The sequence below is a fragment of the Pseudorca crassidens genome, chromosome X (assembly GCF_039906515.1).
Source record: "Pseudorca crassidens isolate mPseCra1 chromosome X, mPseCra1.hap1, whole genome shotgun sequence".
NCBI classification, from domain to species: domain Eukaryota; kingdom Metazoa; phylum Chordata; class Mammalia; order Artiodactyla; family Delphinidae; genus Pseudorca; species Pseudorca crassidens.
The window spans coordinates 101361817-101383432 of record NC_090317.1 but is presented as its reverse complement, the minus strand read 5'-3'; the positions used below and the strand labels follow the sequence as shown (position 1 = coordinate 101383432).

General features: G+C 35.6%; 1 protein-coding gene across 1 annotated transcript in view; it reads left to right on the top strand.

Moving 5' to 3' along the window:
* Positions 1-21616, top strand: part of CFAP47 (cilia and flagella associated protein 47) — a 520230-nt gene that overhangs the window by 410793 nt on the left and 87821 nt on the right. Inside the window, 4 exon segments of the mRNA XM_067722746.1 lie at positions 7601-7776; positions 10880-10988; positions 14959-15063; positions 18949-19105. Coding sequence (XP_067578847.1) covers positions 7601-7776; positions 10880-10988; positions 14959-15063; positions 18949-19105 — 547 coding nt within the window.

The following is a 21616-nucleotide window of genomic DNA, read 5'->3' as shown; positions in this document are numbered from 1 at the left end:
TAGGTGTTCTGTAGGAGTTGTTTCACATGTAGATGTATTTCTGATGTATTTGTGGGGAGGAAGGTTATCTCCATGTCCTACTCCTCTGCCGTCTTGAAGGTCCCCTTTATATCTATATCTTGAGACAGAGAGAGCCTATATTAAAGAGGCTAAGCAGGAGGGTACTTCCTAGGTATTTGTCCCTGTAATTAGACATGTTTCTATTTGTCACTGCTTTTCATAGTTTTTCCCCCTTCAAGGTTGTGGGAAATGTCTGAATACACGTGAACAAACCTATAGACTCTGCAGGAGTTTCTGGCTTTTTCACAACTCCTCAGTGCCTATCAGTGCATCCTCACCCCACATCACTCCCAGTCTGGAATTATCTCCCACTTTGATTGCACCTCTGCAATCTGTATGACTCAGATTGGATGGCAAAGGACTGGAGTTGGTGAGGGGGGATGTGAGGCATGACTTCCATAGACACAGTGATATGTAGATGGCAGTAGCAGAGGCATGACAATGGTGCTTGTAGTTTACAGCTGTCTACCTGATTCCTCTGAGTCCTGAACTGCTTGCACTGACTTTTCAATTTAGAAAAATTACTAGGACAGACTATAGTTATCACTTCTTCTGAATTACATGGTACACTTCAAAATCCCCTTTGGTACAATTTATTTATTGACTTGATAATGTTTTCAAGTTGAATAAAATTAAAATTCCTCAATAATATGCCTTATTTAAATTAATATTATTGTGGTTTTGGACCTCAGAAATAATCCTTTTATAATGAACTCATGATTATCTTCTAGGAGAGGATATGGTGAAAAATACTTCCTGCTAGTGCATATTGAATTGTCATTGACTCAATTAGGCTTTTATGGGCAAAAATAATAATAATCTTCATTTTCTATGACCCATTAAGAATAGGAATTGATGAGGTTTTCGGTAGAAATACTCAGTGAATTAAATTATTCCTGTTCAGAGAAGGTGTGAACCAGCAACCAAATGATAAAGTTAACCCAGTGTCTTTCTCCCATCTGAGGCAGCTGTTCTTTCCCAATAACTTTCATGAAAGAGGTCAGCCTGAGTTAACTGGATATTTTTAAACTCCTCCTGAGTCAGATTTTATGAGTGTTTTTGCTGTATTATTTAGTTCAGTGTTGTGATTATCCAGAATATTAGACGTATTAACAACTAGATTTATATACAAACATTAAAGCCTCTTAAAAATTGCATATTTTCTTATTTAATGAATATTTACTGTCTCTCGTATCCCTGGCACTATTCTAGATGCTGAGGAAAGTGATGAACAATACAAACAAGGCTCCTGTTTGCATGGAGCTAATATTTTAGTTGCGTTGGAGAGGAAACAAAAATAAAATTGAAATGGGATACTCTATGTGAAGTTTTTCTATTGTCTTAGATTTTCAAGTAAAATACAGACCTGAGAACTATAGATAATTCTTTCTCCATGCTGTGAAAGGTTTTGCTATGCCACTTAATTAGGACTCACTAAATGTATAAGTTAGGGCATCTCTAGCTGATATAACGAACTCCAGAATTTCAATGGTTTAACACAATCAACATTTTTAATAATTGTAACAGTGTGGTTCATTTATTCCTGGTTAGTGGCTGGCGCCCTCCATGTTGAGATCCCAGGATTCAGACTCCTCCCATATGGTGAATCCATCATCCTTTAGGGACTCAAAGGTTCTTGCACATGGGTGGAGAAAGAGAAAAGAGAGGAGAGAATTCCCGCTAGTCACATAGAAGTGGCACACATCACTTCAACTCACATACTATTGGAGTGAACTAGTCACACAGCTATGCCTGAGTGTAGGAGGGTCTGGGAAATGTAACCTCTGATTGGATAGCTGCTACCCAATGATATCTTTATATTGTGAAGGAGAGCACAGAATTTTGCTGGAGAAATGATATTTCTGCTGTGTCTAGGGAGATGAGAAATCTTTAGCCTATCATCCACTTTCTAGCCTGTGTATGCCACGGCCAGAACACAAAGAGAGTGGCGGTGTTTTCTTTAAGGAGTGGAAACTGACAGTTTAATGCCCATTAGATTTTGGTGCGTTCCTGCCCACAGATTGGACCGTATGTAAAGGGAAAATGGCTAGAGTGAAAGCAGCTACACTTCCACTGACACATGATAAGACCTTCTGGATCAAAATGGATTTTACTCTGTGGAAGGAGACTGGGCTTGGACTGTTTTAAAAGAATCTGCCTCAAGGTACATTCTACTAAAGTGAGAAGAACCCAGAAGAGTCTACATGGGGGTAATGCTAGAAAGAGTAAGAAAGAGGGACCTAGCAAGTCAGCTGGAGAAGATCACCCAGCATCAATTAAATAAATGGCCTTTGTTCTTTTACCTCTCATCCCATCTACATCCTGTAACCTGAAGGATCCATATTAGCACAGTGATTGCAGGAGGGGAGGAAGTCAGAGCAGGGAATTGAAAAGAACAGATCATGTCTACCTTCTTCACAGGCAGTCTGAAAAATCAGTAGATAGTCCTGGAAGTGGGGACGGTGTGCCAGGGAGAGAAATCAGGAAAAGTATTTGTTGGATGTGAGATGAAAGTGTTGATTGATTTTGTATTTCTTTATATATCTGACAGTGAGACTGCTCTAGCATTGCGAACCATCCTAAGATAACAACAGGGGTGGGGAAAGGGAGATCCTGCCTGGTTTGGAGAGCAGCAGTGGAGGAGAGAAACCATTTTCAGATTACACTCCACTAAGTTTAGTTCACCAGGTGAACCCATTACCATGACCATAAATGGACAAGATGAATTTAGACAGTGATAATTCTACAAACGAAAATAGTCCAAGGTTTCATTGAGGATGACACAAAGACTGAAGTAGTACAACCAGGTAGAGAGACTAACCAATGTATAAGCCCTTGGGACAAAATCAGCTTGGTGGGAAGGGACCTGCCAGGAAGGAGCCCAGGCACTCCAGGAAGAGAAAAGAGGCTTGTGAGGCTGGAGCTTAGACAGAAATGGTAAAGGTATGATTTGCGATCAGAGGTGTCTATAGGACACCATCTTGTAGGACCTCAAAAGGCAAGATGAGAGTTTTTATTCCTTGTGCAATTAGAAGCCACTAGGAGGTGTGAAGAAGGGAATGACCTGATCTAATTTATGTTTTTAAATCTCTCAAAATGTTTCTTCTGTTTTAAGAAAATAATAAACATATAATATGTATTTAGATGCCGAAAATATTTTATATTTGTTTTAAGATGAACAGATAGTCAAATTCCCTTTGAAAAGGTTTATAACTTAACAGAATTCAGTTCAGTTGTTTGTACATATTTTAAAATAGTATTCCAGACTTCTCTGAGTATTTGAACTTTTTCAGTAGTCTAAATTTCAGCATCTTATGAATGTTCTCATGCTTTAAAATCTTTACCTATATTCCACAGGATTAAATATACCCAATTTGGTCTCTCTACAAAGGATTGTGAGAAATGGAAGCAGTTTCTTTAAACAGTCATTATGTTAGCTAAAATATTCCTTAAGTACAATCAAGAGAAAAATACTAGACAACTTATGGAGGAATACTCTCTATCATTGAACCTAAAAGAGGCCATGTGAAGATGAAAGACAACTTTTGAAGTCACCATATACAGTCATTACTATTTTTCAAAAAAAATAATCAGTCAAAACTGATTTATATTTAATTCTAAACATAAACTGAAAAAAATCCACTCATCAAAGTGGAGTAAAATGCCATTGGCAAGATATACAGTAGCCCATTATTTCAAACTTTTTTAATATATCAAGTGTTCACAGAAATTTAACGGACTTTGTACTTCCTATTGAATAACTTATTTATCAAAAAATGGAATGGGGGTGGTAGGATACCTTAGGCAGCAAGACTATTAACCATTTTTGCAGAGTAATTTTTTATACATTTTGTTTTGTATGTTATTTACTCAAAATAGTTATATATTTCTGGATTACGTAGATAACTCAAAGGAGGTGTTCCAAGAATAAATTTACAAATTTTGATCATTTGGTAAAATGGTGAATGACAAAAATTTCCTTTCTTTAACTTACTGAATGCATCAGATATTTAAAGAAATATCTAATTTTTATGGCCTTAAGAAATCTAGTTGGAAAATTAATCTTGTCCAAATTAATTTTGACATTATTTTGGCAGATGGATATTTAGTAGAAATTATTTATATAATACCATATATGAAAGGTATCATTTAGGGATTTTTATCTGTTTAAACTTTGAAGAAAATAATATTCAAACCATAATGAAAGTTAGAAATTATTTTTTATAATATTGTAGTTAAATTTGACATATATTTTACCATGGTAGGAGTACAGAACAATTAATTGGAAACTTCAGTCATTTTAGTATAATGAAATATTCATTTCTATTGAGTCTGTTGCTATTTTCAAGACTCCAGAGAATTTGGTTGCAGGGATTCTCCAGTGACTGCAGTGGTACTTAGTGCTTGTAAGCAATTGATGATTGCTCTCTGGAAGGCTGCTCTGTGAAGAATTTTGAGGGGGCATCCAGTCCTACTGGATAAGAGTGAAATGATCAGGTAGTGATACTTGCAATGGATATGTCAAGGAGGAGCTGTGACAGAGGTGCCCCTTAGCTGCCATCCACATTTCCCAAGAGATTTGGCCAACTGTGTAGAATGTCATCACACATTTGTAACACAAAGCATGCTTCTGTTGTATGGCTTGTAGTTCACAGAGGAAACAGTAGCTTTAAAGTGGTTTTGTTTTATTTTGTATTCATAGTTTACATGTGATAAGACATAAAGCAATTCCATATTCCAGTACTTTTTTCCTTTTTAAACCAGAGTTTTTCAATGTACACGTCTCAGAATGTGACTGGGTCAAAATGAGCATTATTTTTTAAAGAGATGACTAGAATAGAGTAGAATAGAATAGAATAGATCATAGAAATCACATGTGGTAAGAGTAGGGACTGCTTTGTGAAACTTCCTTTTCAGTAGTATGTGTATATGAGCTGATGGTGATATAAAAATGAATTACTGTGATAATCAGTGGTTTAGATCTTAGCATTTTTACTACTTTGAAGAAGCTATAGTACTTCCTTGGTGGCGCAGTGGTTAAGAATCTGCCTGCCAATGCAGGGGACACGGGTTCGAGCCCTGCTCCGGGAAGATCCCACATGCCACAGAGCAGCAAAGCCCATGCATCACAACTACTGAGCCTGCGCTCTACAGCCCGTGAGCCACAACACTGAGCCCACGTGCCACAACTACTGAAGCCCGTGTGCCTAGAGCCCGTGTTCCGCAACAAGAGAAGCCACCACAGTGAGAAACCCGCACACCACAACAAAGAGTAGCCCCTGCTCACCACAACTAGAGAAAGCCCGTGCGCAGCAATGAAGACTCAATGCAGCCAAAAATTAAAAAAAAAAAAAAGGAAGCTATAGCAGTGTCTTAAATTGACACTTCCTCTGAAGAAATTTGAGTAATAGACCAGGACACATATCTAGTCTGAAATGTCTCATTTCAATTTTCTGTCCAAAGACCTGGGCAAAGTTTCTAGGCTAATATATGGTGGTTGGTATTTGTTATCATGGCATATTCCTTTGGGTTAGTTGTTGATTTGCTTGACCCTCAGAAACTTCCTAGGAGTCTGTGTTCTGTAACAGTCTTATAAAATATGTCAGGTTGCCTAAGAAATAGTAAATTTTGTGATGTAATGCCACTGTTGAGTTTTTCACATGTTATATCTTATTCTTCCTTCTTTATAATTATGAGCATGGATATTTTACTGTAGGAATTTAATGGCCATTTATTTTAGGAATCCATGATTCTAATAGCTCCTGAAACTATTGTAGATGGCCATTTTCAATTGCATTCATAATTAAATCTGATTTGTAGTAAATGATATCTTCTCTCATCTAGTAATTATAAACTTGTCTATATCCTTGATTTCCATCTTTCCTTGCCAGATGATGTTCACCACACTAAATGCTTTTTCCATCCCCCTAAAATATAATACTTATCCACTCATTTATTTATACAGAGGTAATCAAGCAAATGCTTGTTCATGGACAAAGCTGTAATGTCTATCTTGAAGATACGTTGTGTGAATAACTCTCTCCCCATCACCACCTGTCCCCACCAGCTCCTTTAATGTGATTTGATAAATTTCAAAATAGCTCCATGTCCCAAAGTACATCCATTACCAAACTTTATGACTAAAATGTCCAACATTCTCCATTTAATTAGGTTAAGACATTATAGACAATTGGTCTTTGTTAAGATTGAGATATGTCCTGTCTATTTAATCACCTTTGACACATTTCCTTCAACTAATGGCTTTTACTGTAGTGGAGATCATGGCTGTAATGGGGTAAGATATAAGTCGCTACACAGAGAACAGACTTGTGGTTGCCAAGGGTAGGAGGGATGGGAGAGGGATGGATTGGGAGTTTGGGATTAGCAGATGCAAAATACTATATACAGGATGGATGAACAACAAGGTCCTACTGTATAGCACAGGAAACTATATTCAATATCCTGTGATAAACCATAATGGAAAAGAATATGAAAAATAATATATGTATAACTGAATTACTTTACAGCAGAAATTAACACAACATTGTAAATCAACTATACTTCAAGAAAATTTTTAGAAAAAAGATATAAGTGGGCTTCCCTGGTGGCACAGTGGTTGAGAGTCCGCCTGCCGATGCAGGGGACACGGGTTCGTGCCCCGGTCCGGGAAGATCCCACATGCCGCGGAGCGGCTGGGCCCGTGAGCCATGGCCGCTGAGCCTGCGCGTCCAGAGCCTGTGCTCCACAACGGGAGAGGCCACAACAGTGAGAGGCCCGCGTAGCACACACAAAAAAGGCCCACGTACCGCAAAAAAAAAAAAAAAAAAAAAAAAAAAAAAGATATAAGTCATTAGCCAGAATGGATCAGAATGAGAATCAGGACATGTCTTGGAACGTGAAGTGTGCCTTCCATGGCTGAGTGGATGTAGCCCAGGAGGCAGGACAGGAGAAACCTTACAGAAGGGAGGAATCTAAACAGGAAGGTAGTCATGTCATCAGCATAATTTGACCTCTTAGTTCAGATTGTCTCTAGAATTTGCTACTAATGTACAGAGCTACTTAAAGTGTATCCTTGGAATCAGCAGAAGCAGCCACAGCTTTTTAGAAAGATAAATTTTCGGGCCCCATCCCAGATGTACTGAATCAGAATCTTTGAGGAAGAGGGCCAGTAACCCATATTTTAGCGACCTCTACGGATGATAAGTTTGAGTACCACAGCAAGAAGAAACATTGACAGACAGACCTCATAATAATAATGGTACTGAAGACAAATATATTTTAAATGTAATTTTGCAGTTTCCTTAGCATTTAGTTAGGTGGATCTCTTGGACCGTTTGTTGTTGAAAAAAATATTGTCACCATTTAGCAAGGATAAACGAAGAAAATATGTAAGAGATTAAAAGAGAGTGAGGTACATTCAGTAGTGGGTCAAGGAGAAACATAAACTTTTATACATTTGGCCATTGTTTTATGGCTTCCATAGGACAATGACTCTATGCTGATGCTAAGAGCTAATTTTATATTTCTTATGTCATTCTAGGAGAGTGTTTGTATTGAAATACGTCTCTTTAATCCAGAAGAGAAAATTATTCACTTAAATGTGCAGTTATCGAGTGCTGCCGTTAGTGGACTCAAGGAACTTGTACTATTTCCACTAGATTCTCTCAACTGTGTTGTACGGTATTCTCCAGCGACTACAGGCTATAGAGAACAAAGGTATGGTTTGAGTGTGGCATTATACTTATTGCTGATCCTTTGAAATTAACCTTTAAAATTATTTCTTTGCATGGTATAATCATTGAGATTACACTCGCTCATAGTTTTAGCTTTGTTTAATACCATTCATTGGTAAAATATACTAATTTAGAATTACCATTGTTTTCTTTAATGCAAAGATATTTTTTATTAGAATATCAAGTTAAATAATTCCTAAATTGCCCCTATATACTCTCTTTCACTTCACTTTTTGTTAACCATATTTTTCTGGGTTGCACCAAATGAAAATGATTCTGTAAGGACTAGGGGTTAAACTTTCAATTTTCATGATAAAAATTCATTTATATGTTATATTCTCAAATGCAAATCAGATAAACACATATATTAACAGTGCAATGACGAGTGTTCTTATGGCATAATTAGGAAAAACTTTGCACTGTGTATTCTCACACACACACACAAACACATGGCCTCTATGCTCACGATTAACTCAGTTTATAGTAAAATAGTCAACTTTCTTTGTTTTAACAGTAATATCCAATTGTTATAGTTTTAAAGACTGTACTTAGTATTGGTGTGTACGATGCATTCCATTACGCCATGAAAATGTCTTTTGCTAGTTTATATGCTCTTTCAGAGTTAGAATAATTCTTATTTTAATGAATGATGAATAAATAAATATATTTGTAAAATTTTAAAGGATAAACATTTTTATAATGTGAAGCATGAAAATTAAGACCATAATGTATATACAAGACCCTATTTTGCTAGATTACCATTAGAAACGTGGGCTTGTCTCCTCTCTGCATTGTGACTATAGAGGCTTTGTGAACACAGACTGAATCTTGGATTTTCTTTGTCAGCATACATTAAAAGACACAGAAATACATTGTGACCTTGGAAAGTAAGTTCTATTTAATAGATAAAATTATTTCATGGAAGAAAAAAATGTTTATCTAAAAGAATATTGTTATAATGCATTTAGTATTTTAAAATAAGACATAAATATGTTTTTAGTAATTGATTTATTTCTCCAGGGAGGTTTGATATTTAAATGACCGTGTGGAAAACTTGTGTGAAAAGAAAAACAAGTCAGGACTTAGTAAGGAGAGGCTTTTATTCAAAATGATTATTGCAAGGGAGGAAAAGGGACTATTGAAATAGTTGGTGGGGTACTATTGCAATTCGGAGAACATTCCCCTCTCAGAAATCTGCAAGCTACTCAATATCAAACCGGGCAAGCTTTTTCTTTTATAGGCTAAAGAAGGAACAAGCAGAAATAAGCAGAATCTTTGGAGGGAAAGCTGGACAAGGAAGGGAAAATGACCGGTGGGGACTGATAGGAAAAAGGGTTTTGCTGTGGTCAGTTGATTCCCAAGAGAAGCCCAGAAGGGAGGCACATTCTACTTTTTTGGTGCTTGCTCAGGCTTGGGGACAAGTAGAATTCAGGGGCCTATGGGAAAGATAGAAAGCTGACTAAAGTTTGGTCAAGGCAAAGCAGAGGGTAAGTATTGGGCAATTGAGAATACTTGGTCATTTGGTTAATACCATATGCCCTTGAAATATGACCTTTATATTTAGGTGATTGAGTTCCTAGTACATTTCTGGGGTCAAGTTTGGCGCTGATGCATAGGGATAATCAAGTCACATTTCCTGCTTTTAAAGTGTACGTGTACCAGTGGGCAAATCAGTGCCTTCTCATTAATGTCTCTCCCTCAGCACACCAAAAGAGTGTTCAAGTCTCCCAGTGCCAGATGTTGAGCCAAAACATCACTGCAAGTGATTTATTAAGGAGGTGTGATCCCAGTAGGAAAAATTAGTAAGAGAACAAGGGAAGCAGAATAAGCAAAGGGAAGAAGCTAAGCAAGGATGTGATTGCAGGTACAGTCCCAGACTTTATCTGTTGCTGTGGAGAGCTTTGGAGCATAAATCACATCTCAGAGTTTGTCTTGTCTCGATGCCAAGATTCTGGGCTTTTGAACTCCCATACTAGGCAGTATAAGCTTCCTCTGGATGAGCTGTAAACTCCCAGCCACTTCTGCTCTAGGGCTGAGGACTTCAGGATCCCAAGGCAATCATCTGAAAGTCTCAGGTGGAAGATGAACAGCAAGCATGCGGGAGTTGGAGGATGGAGGCAGGAAACTAGGTGGAGCACCGACAGTGTCTGCTACAAGTTATTCACAAATTTATTTCTAGATTTAAGTTTTTCTTGTTTTAAATATATACCAATATGTGAAAACTATATATATATATAAAACTATAAACTATATATATATATATACAATTGTTAATAAATATAAGTCAGTGTTGTGAAAATATTTGGCTCAACCAATTTTACAGTCATGTTTTTTTTCATTTTACCTAAAAGTGCTAGCCTTTTTTTCTTTCAAGTTCTTGTTGTTCTTTACGTTTTTCTAAAACAACTAGTTTTTATCTAAGTCATACTGTGTATAATTTAAAGTTGCATAATATTAAAAGATGTTTGATAGTTACTGTATTTCTAACTAGTCTTGTGGGTCTTTTTCCTCTTCTGAAGTTTTCATGGTCTTTAATTGTACCTAATGTCCTCAAAATTCTTAAGGATATACATTGGTGTGGCTCTATTTTCGTACATTTTTCTGTGTAGTTGGGGTCTCTTTCAATATGGAAACACTGAGATATTGTTTCACACTTGTTAGAATGGCTAGAAGTTTGAAATCAGGGTTTCAGCTGGACCATGCTCCCTCTGAAACCCAAAAGGGAGAGTCCTTCCTTGGCTCTTCTGGCTTCTGGTGCTTGCCAGCAATCTTTGGTGTTCCTTGAGTTGTAGATGTATCATTCCAATCTCTACCTCCTTTCTCGTATGGCCTTCTCATGTGTCTTCACATCATCTTCTCATAAGGACACCAGTCATGTTGGATTAAGGGCCACCCTACTCCAGTGTGACCATAACTTAACTAATTACGTCTGCAATGACCCTGTTTCCAAATAAGGTCACATTCTGAGGCACTGGGTGTTAGAACTTTACTATATCTTTTGGGGGGATGCAGTTCAACCCATAATAGTCAACAAGTTTGTGAAATTTATCATTGAACAACTTTACTACCTTTGTTCTTCCTTCCAGGTTTGTCACTCAGATAATTCCTTTAGATAATCCTACACACGAAACCTTAGAATTGGAAGCAACAAACAGTAATCCTGATAATTTTGTCCTGGAGATTAACAGATCACAGGTAAGTATATTCAGAAAGCCGAGTAATCTACCACTAGTAGAACATTTTCCAATTCTGATTTTGGGACACCATGGAGTATTAGCAATTGAATTATTAATAAGGCTTCAAATGCTAAAATTTTAAAATATATGCATTGCCAATTTTAATTTATCAAGAAAATCAGTATCATGTTCATGTAAATTTTTGAAATTATATATGCTAGATTCATGCTCATTTTCACTGAACCCTAAATAAATTGGTTGTGCTTTATTCCTGACCGCTTTGGTAACCACTTTTTGCAATAGTTTCCCAATAATATGATTTTTTTCTGATTTTAATTGGAGTGGTCTTTTTTTTTTTTTTTTAAAGAGACAATTGTTTAGAGCAGTTTAGGTTCACAGCAAAATTAAGCCGAACGTACAGAGATTTCCTATATACATCCTGCCTCAGTCTCCCTCCCACCCTCCCTATCCCACCCCTCTAGGTGGTCACAAAGCACCGAGCTGATCTCCCTGCGCTATGCGGCTGCTTCCCACCTGCTATCTATTTTACATTTGGTAGTGTATATGGGGCACAGAGAATTTGCTTTTCTAAAAAGTTCTCTTGCTGCTGCTGCTGCTGCAGCTGGAGAAAGAGCACATTTTAAGAACACTGATTTAAGATATGTACAGTTTGGAGAGTATCTCAAAGGAACATAAATTCAGGGAATATTCATAGGCAATTGGCTATGTGGCTCTGAAATTCAGGGTAGAATATTAAGCTAGAAATGAAGACTTGGGGGATCATTTGCACCAAAATGATAACTGAAATTTGGGGAGTATATGGGGGGGAGATCTGTGTATATAGAAAAGTAGAAAACCCCAAGCCTCACTGACCCTTAAGTGTAGAGGAGTGAGAAGAGTCCACAAAGGAGACCCACCCTCCCTCTTGCGTCTCCCCAGCTATCAACGTCCCCACCAAAGTGGTGCATTTTAGGAATATGATTTGACTCAATGGTTATTCTATGTGTCCAGGTCCCAGGACGCCAGTTCTTTTTAGCTTTTCCTTAGTTCCTACCCATCACCCCCTCCCCACAGACAGTGCTGACAGCTCTGCCTCTCTCTCTTTTTCTCTACCTCATTTTCTCATTCCTTCATTCCTGGGAGAGACTAGAGCCAGTCAATGGGCCTCAATCACTTTATCTTCCCCCAAGTAGCAAAACAAGATCTGAAGGTTCAGCATCCCTGTCTCTATTTCCAAAGCATACGATACCAAATATGTATAGTGAATGCCAAAACCCTGCTTTCAAGTAAACTTCGAAATGATAATTGCAATAGATTATTTTCTTCAGAGGACCTCACAGTAAATCATGGTATTTAGAAAAAGGCTTTTACTATTTGCTGTTTGATGATTGTTTAACGAATCTACAATGTGATTTCTTTATTTATATTTTAATACCTGTCTCTTGTCACTTACTGGTTGCCAACTAATATGATATAAAATTAGTTCTTAACTGCCATGATGTGTCAAATCAGATATCGCTAAGTATTACATTGCTAAAATTGGTGTATATAGTGCAATCTTAGAAAAATTATTTTAAAATATACATGTATGTTTGTATTACTTAACACCATATTTTCCATAAATTAAACAGAATATGATGTTCAGGCTATAGTTTACATTTAACAGAAATTACTCATTAGTGGTGTTTTCATATCCTTCGTATCACTACTTTTACAGAGAATGTAAACTGTGGTCCAAGGGAAAACAAATGCATTGTATTACAGATGCCATCTTAACGTTGCATAATGAAAAAGATGGTCTCGGCTTTAACATTTCCAACCATGGTTTTCTAGTCCATTCATTCTTTTGTACACTTATCAAATATTATTGACCACAGAATATGCAATTAATATTTGGAAACAACTCAAAAATAAATTTACAGGTGAGAAAAATACTATTATATGTTATAGAACAAATAGGAACATACATTAATGGTAATGGTAATAAATGGAAAGTATATTATATATATATATGTATATACTTTATATAGATATGTATATATAACTTTATTCCTGGTTTTGTTGTGTAATGTTCATGTTTACATAGGTAAGGATTTTTAAATATTGATGATTACCTGTAAATGCTTCAATAAGTAAGCATAGATTGATTATCAAGGCAAATAATGATATTAAAAATTTACTGTCCTCCATCTATATATTATGAGAAATTTCAAAAAGATAACAGAAGTGGAAAGAATAATACAATGCACAAACTTATACCTTCTATCTTGGTTCTTATAGTAACAATTCGTTACATTTTTTCCTCTCTTTTCTCTCTTACACTTCTTACTATTCAATTTAAAGGTAAATTATAGATGCTATTTTAACAGTAAATACTTTAGATTATATTTCTTAAGAGCATATTAGTCTCCTCCATCATCTAATATCCTGTCCAAATTTCAGTTTACCTAACTGTCGCAAGAATATCTTTCCCTCTTGAACTAGGATCTAGTGTAAGCTCAAACATGGGAATTGGTACTGCTGATGACACTTGCTTGTAATAAAATGTTTTTAAGTTTCAAAAGCTGATATGTTTAACATATTAATTATATATCCCATTACACTAAACCAGTAGGTTTGCTACAGTTAAATTCCATCCAACCGTGTTTATCTTTTTTTCCTTGAAACCAGGGGAGATGCATTTTTCAGTAAATTTTAGGTGGAAATAAAGGAATTGAGTTATTGCTTGGTTGTATACACTACCTCAGTTTTCACCACATGCCTCTGACATATATTTATAGAAAAGGAATTTGAGGCCAGAGAGGCTAAAATATTTAAACCACATGATTAGTCAGTGGTAGAACTAGAGTTAAAAATCTAAGTTAATATAGTATTATACATTTTTCCGATGAAGTGGTTGATTTCTTTTATATATGTATGGGGGGAGGGAGAGAAATATTTTTGTCACATTTGCTAAATTGAAAGAACATATGAACTGCAACTTTTCTGTTTTTTTTCTTTGCTAAAGTTAATTCTGATATTAATTTGAACTCCTTAAATATGCATTAACTGATAATGTCAAAACTGATAATGAAGTATCAGAGGGACACGCAGCCTGAGATAAAAAATATTTGCTGTAGATAAACCACATGTATAATAAGGAGGTAACTCTGTTCTAAAATTAAGTTTGTATTTTTTTTATGGTCGTTTTCAGAGTTTATTGAAGAGCAAGTGCTGTATTCTACAAAGATTGAATGAGTTTGCCAAATTGCAAGTGTCCTTTTTCAAAAGTTATCTGGCAAAATACATTAGTGAAAAAATAATTGACTTACTTCTCAAATGTGCCACTCATTCTGTCATTCTATAAGGGTTGATAATAAATATTACATTATTCACAGTGTAGCTTTTTGATTACTTAAGATCTTCAAGCCTTCATTATATTATGATGGAGTTTCTAGCTTCTTTCACAATCTCTAAAGAGGTAACTCAGATTAATACATTTCAGACTCAAGTTATTCTAGCAGGTCACACCTTGAGGGTCTATGTAATAGGACAAAGAAAAAACTTCATTGTACAATAAAGAAGCATGTCTTACATCTGCACTTAGACTCAGTTCATTTCTTTTGACCTCGCCAACACTGCAAGTTAGGTTCCCAGTGGTTTGACATGTATTTTGGGATGGATAATAAGCTATGGGTTCTTTAAATAAAATGTACATTTCTATTATTGGGGATTCCAACTCAGATTAAAAAATTCATCCTGATTTCCTTTTATTGGTCGATGTGGTCATTGTCTGGGGGAAGAACATTGTGTGAGCACTAATAAACACTGTTTACTATGGGCTGTTTCACCAATATTCCCCAAGCAGGCATACTGAGAATGGTTAATGTGTATAAGGCAACACGTTAATCACATGAACATCAACCTGGTATACACCTAGCACACAAAGATGCTGACTCAAACAAAAGTATTGATTTTTGTTTCTCTTTCTTGTTTCTTAATTTACACAGCTGATCACACCACCTCACTCCACCAAAGACATATCTGTTCACTTTCGTCCTTCTGCTCTTGGAGGAGCTGGTCATCAGACTTCTGTCACCTTCCACTGTGCTCAGGTACAATAGAGTATTCTTGGACCAAGACAAGTTAATTAAATTTTAAAGTCAATACACAAGTAAATCTAATTTGTCCACTTGACATCTTTGCAAGCAAAACACATTTATTGTAAATTATTATTTAAATGAACTTTTGAAAATACAGTATGCATTATGTATGTGCAGGCATTTAAGAAGGCATTTTTAAATCCTTAGATCACTTGACTGAAAGAGAATATACACCCAGATTTAAAATGTAAGGACTTTAATGTAAATGCTAAATTGCTAGCATTTATGTTAATTTTCTGACTTGGATTTTCTTACTCAGATTTTCATGAACTTAAATATAAAACTGTATAAAATGTAATCTTGCAAGTGCTGTGTTATTTTTTTCACTCTGTTTTCATCTGAATAATAAGAATTTAAAAAAATATTTTTTAAGTATCTCTAGACTCGCTACATGCCATTCTAAGAATTATTTCAATTCATTGTCCAGAGTCCTATGGAAGAAGTATGGCCAACCCCATTATATGGATCAGGAATATGAGACACAGAAATTAAGACCAGGCAGCTAGTAGGAGGTCGAACTCAGACCTGAACCCAGGACATCTGGCTTCAACCCGTCTTCATGACTGTTCTTACAGCTACTGACAGAATGCCTAGGCATAACTCTCTTACTGCCAATGAAAATTTTTCATAAATTTTACAGTTATTATTATTTTTTACTTCTTCAGGTGTTGATGCGGGAGTAAAGTAAATCGAGGTATATACTTTATATCCTATGGGACACCAAGGAGCTTACAAAATCCTGCCATCTGGGAGGGAGTGAAATCAAATATAATACAGGGGTTCCTATGTCAGTGCAAGGCCTGTATGTAACTGAAGTACCCTCTTTTTCCCCCAAAATGTGTAATTTAGAAAAAAGTTTTTGAGGCTAATAAATTTTTTACATGATTACTGACTTATACATGACCTGAAGCAATACTATGGAAGTATGCTTGACTTTCAAAGATATTAAAGAAAACAGACAAACCAGTAATCCTTCTCATAAAGAAGGGCAGGTATAGTAGAGAGATTTTCGTTCACAAAAATAATTTTAACACAGCTGATCTTTTAAATCATTGCTTCATAGCAGGGTCAGGCCTTTCATCTTAATTCTTGGAGATAACTTAGTTGCTTGCATTTCTGGTGGAAATTACATCTACTCAAGGTGGTCTGGCACATCAGCAGGATAGTGATCAGTTCTCCATCTTAATAGATTTAGAAAATCCTAGCCTAGAGGCTGAACTCAAAATTCTTTATCAAATACAAAAGAACTCAAACAAGTAAGTAATCCACTCAAACCTTTTTGTCAATCACTTTAACACTGGGGCTTGATTTCAGTCACTCTAAGCCTCTCCTTCCAAGTTGTAGCAAATCTCCAAGGCTTTATCTCTGGTTAGACTTAAGTCAGTAATTCATTCTTTTAGCTACTGAGTCCAGACCGCTTCAACCTTTTCAATGTGTTGCCCTAACCTTTGTGGTTTTTCTTGCCTTTTCTTTTTATTTTTTTGCCTTTAATTTTTTTTTCCTTTCTATCCCTGAATAATTCAGGTCTTCCTCTTCTTTTAATTCATCTAGCTGACATTCTTTGCAGGCAAAACTGGTTTATCCCAAAGTATTAATTGAATGAACTTTTGAAAATGCAGTATATATTATGTATGTGTAAGCATCTAAAGAAGATATTTTTAAGAAGAAAATTTTAGGGCTTACTTTTCTAAGTCTGAAAGTTTGCAATTAGGTTAACCACTAGGGAAAAACTCACACAGATTTCTGTCCCTCTCTTGATTTCACTGATAAATATATCTGAACTAACACACACAACTGAGTAGCTGATTAATCAAAAATCTAGTGTGGTGGTGCTTGTAGGATAAGTTTTAACTATTTCTGAATATGACTCTTTGCTGAACTTAAGGAAATGGCTAAGGTTTATTATTTGTTTCATTTGTTTCCAGTTTGTATCCATGTGAAGAACTCTGCATTGTAAAAAATCTAACTTTAGGCTGAAGTTGTTTGTATAGATTTTGAATCCTGAGATTAATTTGGTTAGGGCATCACAACTGCAAATATCATAAACTCATAATATGCTACCAGAATCTCTCAATGAGATTGTTACTGCATAACAGGATAAGAGGAACAATAGTAAGCAGTAAATGTGATAAACAGGCCTTCTCTGATATCAAACATTATGTTCTGAGATTTTCTCTTGGTTTTCAGTCATTTCATTTTTATTTTCAAATAGTTGCCATTATTTATTTCATTTATACTTGATGTGGGACTCACTGCATCTAAAGGTCAGAACAGTGAAAATAAAGGAAAAAGAGATAAAATCAGAGTGATTTTATTACCCAGCATGTATCTATGGTCCTTGCAGCCTGTGTCTATGGCAGACTCTCTTGATTCTTAGCAAGCTCGAATGCCCTTGAGCTCTACTCAGTGTGCAAGCCAGATCTACTGTCTTTTACCTCCACTTGTTTCTTCTTTCAGAAACATTGAGATTGGATCTTTAATTGTTTTACTCTGTCTCCTTTCAAAGAAGTTTGAGATGAAGATGGACTAAAAATGTTACCTTTTTTTTAATGCATATGTTCCCTGGGGTACTTTTTAATTTCCCTCTGTGAACCCAGGTGGATAATGTAAGCAATGCCAGGGTAATTGTTGGATACTAGTGTCCAGGAATGGTAGGAAATGGTTTAACTTAGAACCTCCAGTATTCCAGGCCACTTGGCAAAACACGAAAACATGACCTTCTTGTTTTTGTAGTTTGGCTTATTTCCAGTGGTTTAAATTAACCTAATTTCTGTCATCCATGCTTTATTTTATAAAATAGCCAAAAAGTAAGTAATTTACATAAAACAGTTGTTACTATAATTGAACCCTGACATTTGATTCCAGGCAGTCAATTACGTGTGATCAAGTTCAGACATCATAAGTGAAAATATAGTGAATTTATGCTTGTAGACTCTCTAACTAAAAGTAATACAGTCATTTGAAGACATATGCAGATAAAACTTGCCTTTTCATCCTCACTTACTGAGATAGAATTTTATAAATTTCCTGTCACCACCCATCCTACTTTGGAAACAAAGCAAGTTTCCCTCTTTTTATTGGAACTTAAGCTTAGAAACATCTATGTAGTTTGAGAGGTGATAAACCAGGACATTGTTCGCTGGTTTTTGGTTAATGACCTCGTCATTCATCGGTAACATTAGCAAAGTGTTCAGTGTAGAACAGAGTCTCAAGGGACTTTTATTCCAAATGAATACAAACGGAACATTTTCAAACAGAGCTTTGCAGGCTTTTGAAACACAGATAAGAACAATGGCCACATTCAATCTTCTTCATATAATTTTTGAGCCATTTTTTCATATCATGTGATAAAACATACACTGTACTAGATGATGGGCGTAAATAATATGGCAATAAGTTGTATACACTTCTTTTTAATGGGACTGCAATCTGTGTCTCACCTTCTTTGCCTTCCTGTGATAAATATTTTGGAAACTTCATAGAGCATTTAGTACCCAGTTTGTTAGACAAATTGATTTTTTTAAAAATCTTGAGCAGAAATGCATGGCTTTCATTAAATTTTCTCTTTTATGTTATTATCAGTAACCTTGTATGTATTGAAATATGTTTAATATTTAAACATTGGCCTTTTGCCTTTTTTTCAGTGTAAAAACACATTGATTTTTCAATAAAATCAAAAGGAATTTGGAAAAGGAAGGAAAGATAAAAACAGTGCATGTTAAATATTAACAAAAAACTTATCTGCCAAAATTTTTATGTGTACTATATTTATTAAGTGGTACAAATAAAAAGTATGTAATTAGTACATATATGTTATGGATGTTTATCTTTATATAGTTTAAAGAATGGATATTCTACATCTCTGGAATAGGACTATTCCCCCAGCCTCTAGAAATAGAAAGAATGACCACATACCTTCGTCTTCAATCATCTGTTCTTATACCTTTCCAAAATCCCACCGAAGAAGATGTTTTAATCGATATCATACTAATAGGTAAGTTGTTTTTCTTTTACTTTACATATGTTATTTTGTAATTTTTTTTTAATTTATTTATTTTTGGCTGCGTTGGGTCTTCATTGCGGTGTGCGGGCTTCTCATTGCAGTGGCTTCTCTTATTGTGGAGCACAGTGTGCGGGCTTCGGTAGTTGTGGTGCACAGGCTTAGCTGCTCCACGGCATGTGGGATCTGCCCGGGCCAGGGCTTGAACCCGTGTCCCCTGCATTGGCAGGTGGATTCCTAACCACTGTGCCACCAGGGAAGCCCATTTTGTAATTATTAATCACACTTATTCTATTATAGAGTCCAAGCATTTTAGAGGTAGTGGACACTTCAGGGATCTGTTAGTTCAACAACATCATTTTATTAAAGAGAAAGCATACATGTAAGAGATGAAGTATCATGGCCAAAATCACAACTCTAACTCCAGGATCAGAAATTAGGAATCTGTATACCAAGTCAAATTCTTCTAATTTTATCTGGAAAGCTGAATATGTAAGTCAGTAAATTTGTACAATTCTTATGATATCACTCAAATATGCCAATGTTTATTCCTCAAAGTTTATAAAAATTCCAGTGTTCTAATTTTGTTTCCTTTGCCCCTTTTCTATATAAATAGCGTATTTAGATTAAATTTTGGCTCCAACCAAGCTTGTTCCTTTTTTCGTGTCATATTGAAGATGCATGTTTTTAAATTCAGTTGTGTGAAATGTTTGATCACTTTGTATTAAATGACCAAATAATGTGGGTCTGAAATAAAAATCAACTCATTATAAGTTTTCTGAAACACATTTTAAATGTAATGTTGAACATTAATAATTTTAACTTTTCAACTATTTTTACTACTTTTACTAAAATTACAACTACTGCTACAACTACAGTGATCCATTTTATAAAGTTCAATTTCAGGGCTAAAAGGAACACATATGTTAAGGTTTTTTATATAAGTAACCAATTTATTCTCCTGAATGGTTATCCTATTGCACTTCATGCTGCCATCAGGAGTATATTACAGACATAACTACTTATTTTCTTGAACCTTGTAAGCCCTGAGTATCATCATTCTCCTTAATTTCCAGCAGTCTCATTGTGGGAAAATTGTATCTTATCATCATTGCAAATTTTCTATTTTTTATTAATGCTGAAGCTGAACACTATCATTTACCTGTTAGAGTTCTCATCTTTCCTGATCATCTCTTCATGCTTGTGGTATGAAATAAGAAAAATTAAGAACATAATGTCATCTCATGTAAAATTCCCTTATGAATACTCTGGCTATGATGAGAAGGAGAGACATGCTGTTTAGTAAAACTTGACTGCAGGCTCAAGGAAGTCAGTATTTTAATGTGGAAGAGACTTGAGCATATATATAAGCAGAAGGAAGAAGCCAGGGTTGAGAAAGAGTTAAAGCTATAAAGGACATAGGGTTTAACCGATGGGCCAAGGCTCTGGGAGGACTGGTATCAGGGTTGAGTTAGAAGGAAGAGCTATGAACAGCAGGGGCATTTCTACTTTTGAACAGGTGGAGGTAAGCTAAAACAAATGTGAATGTAGATAAATTGTAGGTAGTAGAGGGGCTTTGGAATTAAGAGCAGTTGGATTTATATTTTCATCTGCTGAGAAAAGGAGATATAGTAAGAGATTTGAAGAGTGGCACAGTGGGTTGAAATAACTGCTGGAGGGAAAGGAAGATGGAACTGACAAAATTCAAATAGAAAAGGTATTGTATTTGGCTGGAATTGGAAAACACAAATTTAGGTAGGCGCCAAGAAAATATGTGTTTGTAAACTTTGTACCAGTTGTAGGGCTTAGAATTCCTGGTGTGGGAACACACAAGGCTGATTAATGGAACTTTCCAGGGAATGGAATTTTCAAGGCAGCTGCATAGCTATAAGAGTGTTATAAAAGCATATTGGGTCAATATTTTAACATTAAAATAAACTGAAATAATTTGTGGCTTCTTAATTTTCTTTAATTGGTCAAAAATTTTTTCTACTATATAACAGGAAAAAAGAGTAAGCTTGATAATTAAAAATGTATTAGTCTCTTGTAGTTTAAAACAGTCTTTTTTAAGTAAACTCACTCTCTCGGGTGAATGTTTAGACTTTCAGGTTCTCCCCCTTCTTCCTTCAACCCATGGAGTCTGGGGAATAAGAAAGACACTGACCTCTGATATCTTTCTCTCTTCCACTTTCTCCATTAGTTTATGAAAAGATTCCTCCTTTCCTTTTCTTGGTGATGGAGTCTCTCTGTCACTCTGTCATAACCTCCTCCTTCTTTCTTTTGTGGACTTATTTTTTTTTCTAGCCACCATGTACACGTCTTCTTGTAATCATATTTCTTGGCAACCTGGCCTCATAATTTGACCTGAATTGTTGAAGGGCCACAAGGAAATATGGCTGACAAGAAGAATAAAAATATTTAACACATATGCCAAATATACTCATTAGAGAAAGTACTACATTAATACCTTCTCATTTAAATATTTGTAAATGTCTTAAAATTATT